Source organism: Pistacia vera, unplaced genomic scaffold, assembly GCF_008641045.1.
Source record: "Pistacia vera cultivar Batoury unplaced genomic scaffold, PisVer_v2 Contig189, whole genome shotgun sequence".
Lineage (NCBI taxonomy): Eukaryota > Viridiplantae > Streptophyta > Magnoliopsida > Sapindales > Anacardiaceae > Pistacia > Pistacia vera.
In genome coordinates, this window is record NW_022195989.1 from 914773 (window position 1) to 916126 (window position 1354).

At 37.3% G+C, this 1354-nt stretch overlaps 1 protein-coding gene across 1 annotated transcript; it reads right to left on the reverse strand.

The window, feature by feature from the left end:
* Window positions 1–209: 209 nt before the first annotated feature.
* LOC116127087 (histone H3.2-like) lies at window positions 210–826 on the reverse strand. Its single transcript, XM_031412759.1, has one exon. The coding sequence runs from the start codon at window positions 744–746 to the stop codon at window positions 336–338; it is 411 nt and encodes a 136-aa protein (XP_031268619.1). The 5' UTR covers window positions 747–826; the 3' UTR covers window positions 210–335.
* Between the last annotated feature and the right edge of the window lie 528 nt (window positions 827–1354).

Consider the following 1354-nt stretch of genomic DNA (forward strand, 5'->3'; position numbering starts at 1 on the left):
GCTCTAGTGCTAATTCTTTCTTTCTCTTTATTCTAAGAGAATTAGTTCTTTTCTTTATCTCTACTCTTAGAGTGTTTCTTTCTCATTTCCCATATTTCTTTCTTTGGTGATTACTCAAATAAACATATGCACATGGATGGCTCATGCCTAGAATCTTTCTTATATGCATTCATGAAATGAATCTTAAGATTCTTAATCAAAATTGGACATATTTTTAATCGGAAAAATTAATTATATTGAAAGAAAGTAATTCTTAAATAACACAAGAACAAGAATCTAGTGAAACTCAAACCCTAAAACGCAGATCTACTACACATTAAATTTCTTCTTCACAATTAAGCTCTCTCGCCTCTGATCCTGCTGGCGAGTTGAATATCTTTAGGCATAATAGTGACTCTCTTAGCGTGAATTGCACAGAGATTTGTGTCCTCAAAGAGTCCGACGAGATAAGCCTCGGCTGCCTCTTGAAGAGCCGCGACGGCGCTGCTTTGGAACCTCAAATCGGTTTTAAAATCCTGAGCAATTTCTCTTACTAGTCTCTGAAACGGAAGCTTCCGAATCAAAAGCTCCGTGCTCTTCTGGTACTTTCTGATCTCTCTCAAGGCTACAGTTCCCGGCCTGAAACGGTGCGGCTTCTTCACTCCTCCCGTCGCCGGAGCTGACTTCCGAGCGGCCTTCGTGGCCAGCTGCTTACGTGGCGCCTTGCCTCCGGTGGACTTCCTTGCTGTTTGTTTCGTGCGAGCCATTTCAAAGATTGATGATTGAAAGAGTGGCTTTGTGTTTGGACTTGTGTTTAGACTTGTGGTTGTTTCTTAAGAAAAAAAATGGGAGAAATTGAGTATTTATGGAAGAAATTTTGGAAGAGGAGGGAAATTTGAAAATTTGTTGTGTTTTTGAGAGTTTGGAATGAGCAAATCTAGGCCGTAGATTTGAGAATAATCGACGGTGAAGAAAGTTTTCTGTTGGCTGATTTGGCGATCCAAGTGAAAAATAACTTGACCAATAGAAATGTTTTACTGAGGGACGGATCCGTGTGCCGTGTGAAAGGACTAATGCACAGTGAAAATATTTAAAAATACCCGAAATAATTTGATAATATAATTGGACCCCTAACATTTTGATTACTATCAACAGTTATGATTTGAAAAATATATTCAAAAAAACTCCTGTCCTAGGAATATATTGAAATTAAGGGAATCAATGAGTTAATTACAAACTCATATTCAACTAGGATTTCTAACTGGTTTCAGGATTAGAATTTCGATTCAATTGCTATAAATAATCTAAGTTTTATTATCTCAAAGTACTTGAAAGAGCATCAAAACAGTCATTACCACTTTCTTTTACCCTAAAT

Coding starts and splice junctions, on each gene's coding strand:
- LOC116127087 (XM_031412759.1), bottom strand. CDS start 746: ATGGCTCGCACGAAACAAACAGCAAGGAAGTCCACCGGAGGCAAGGCG.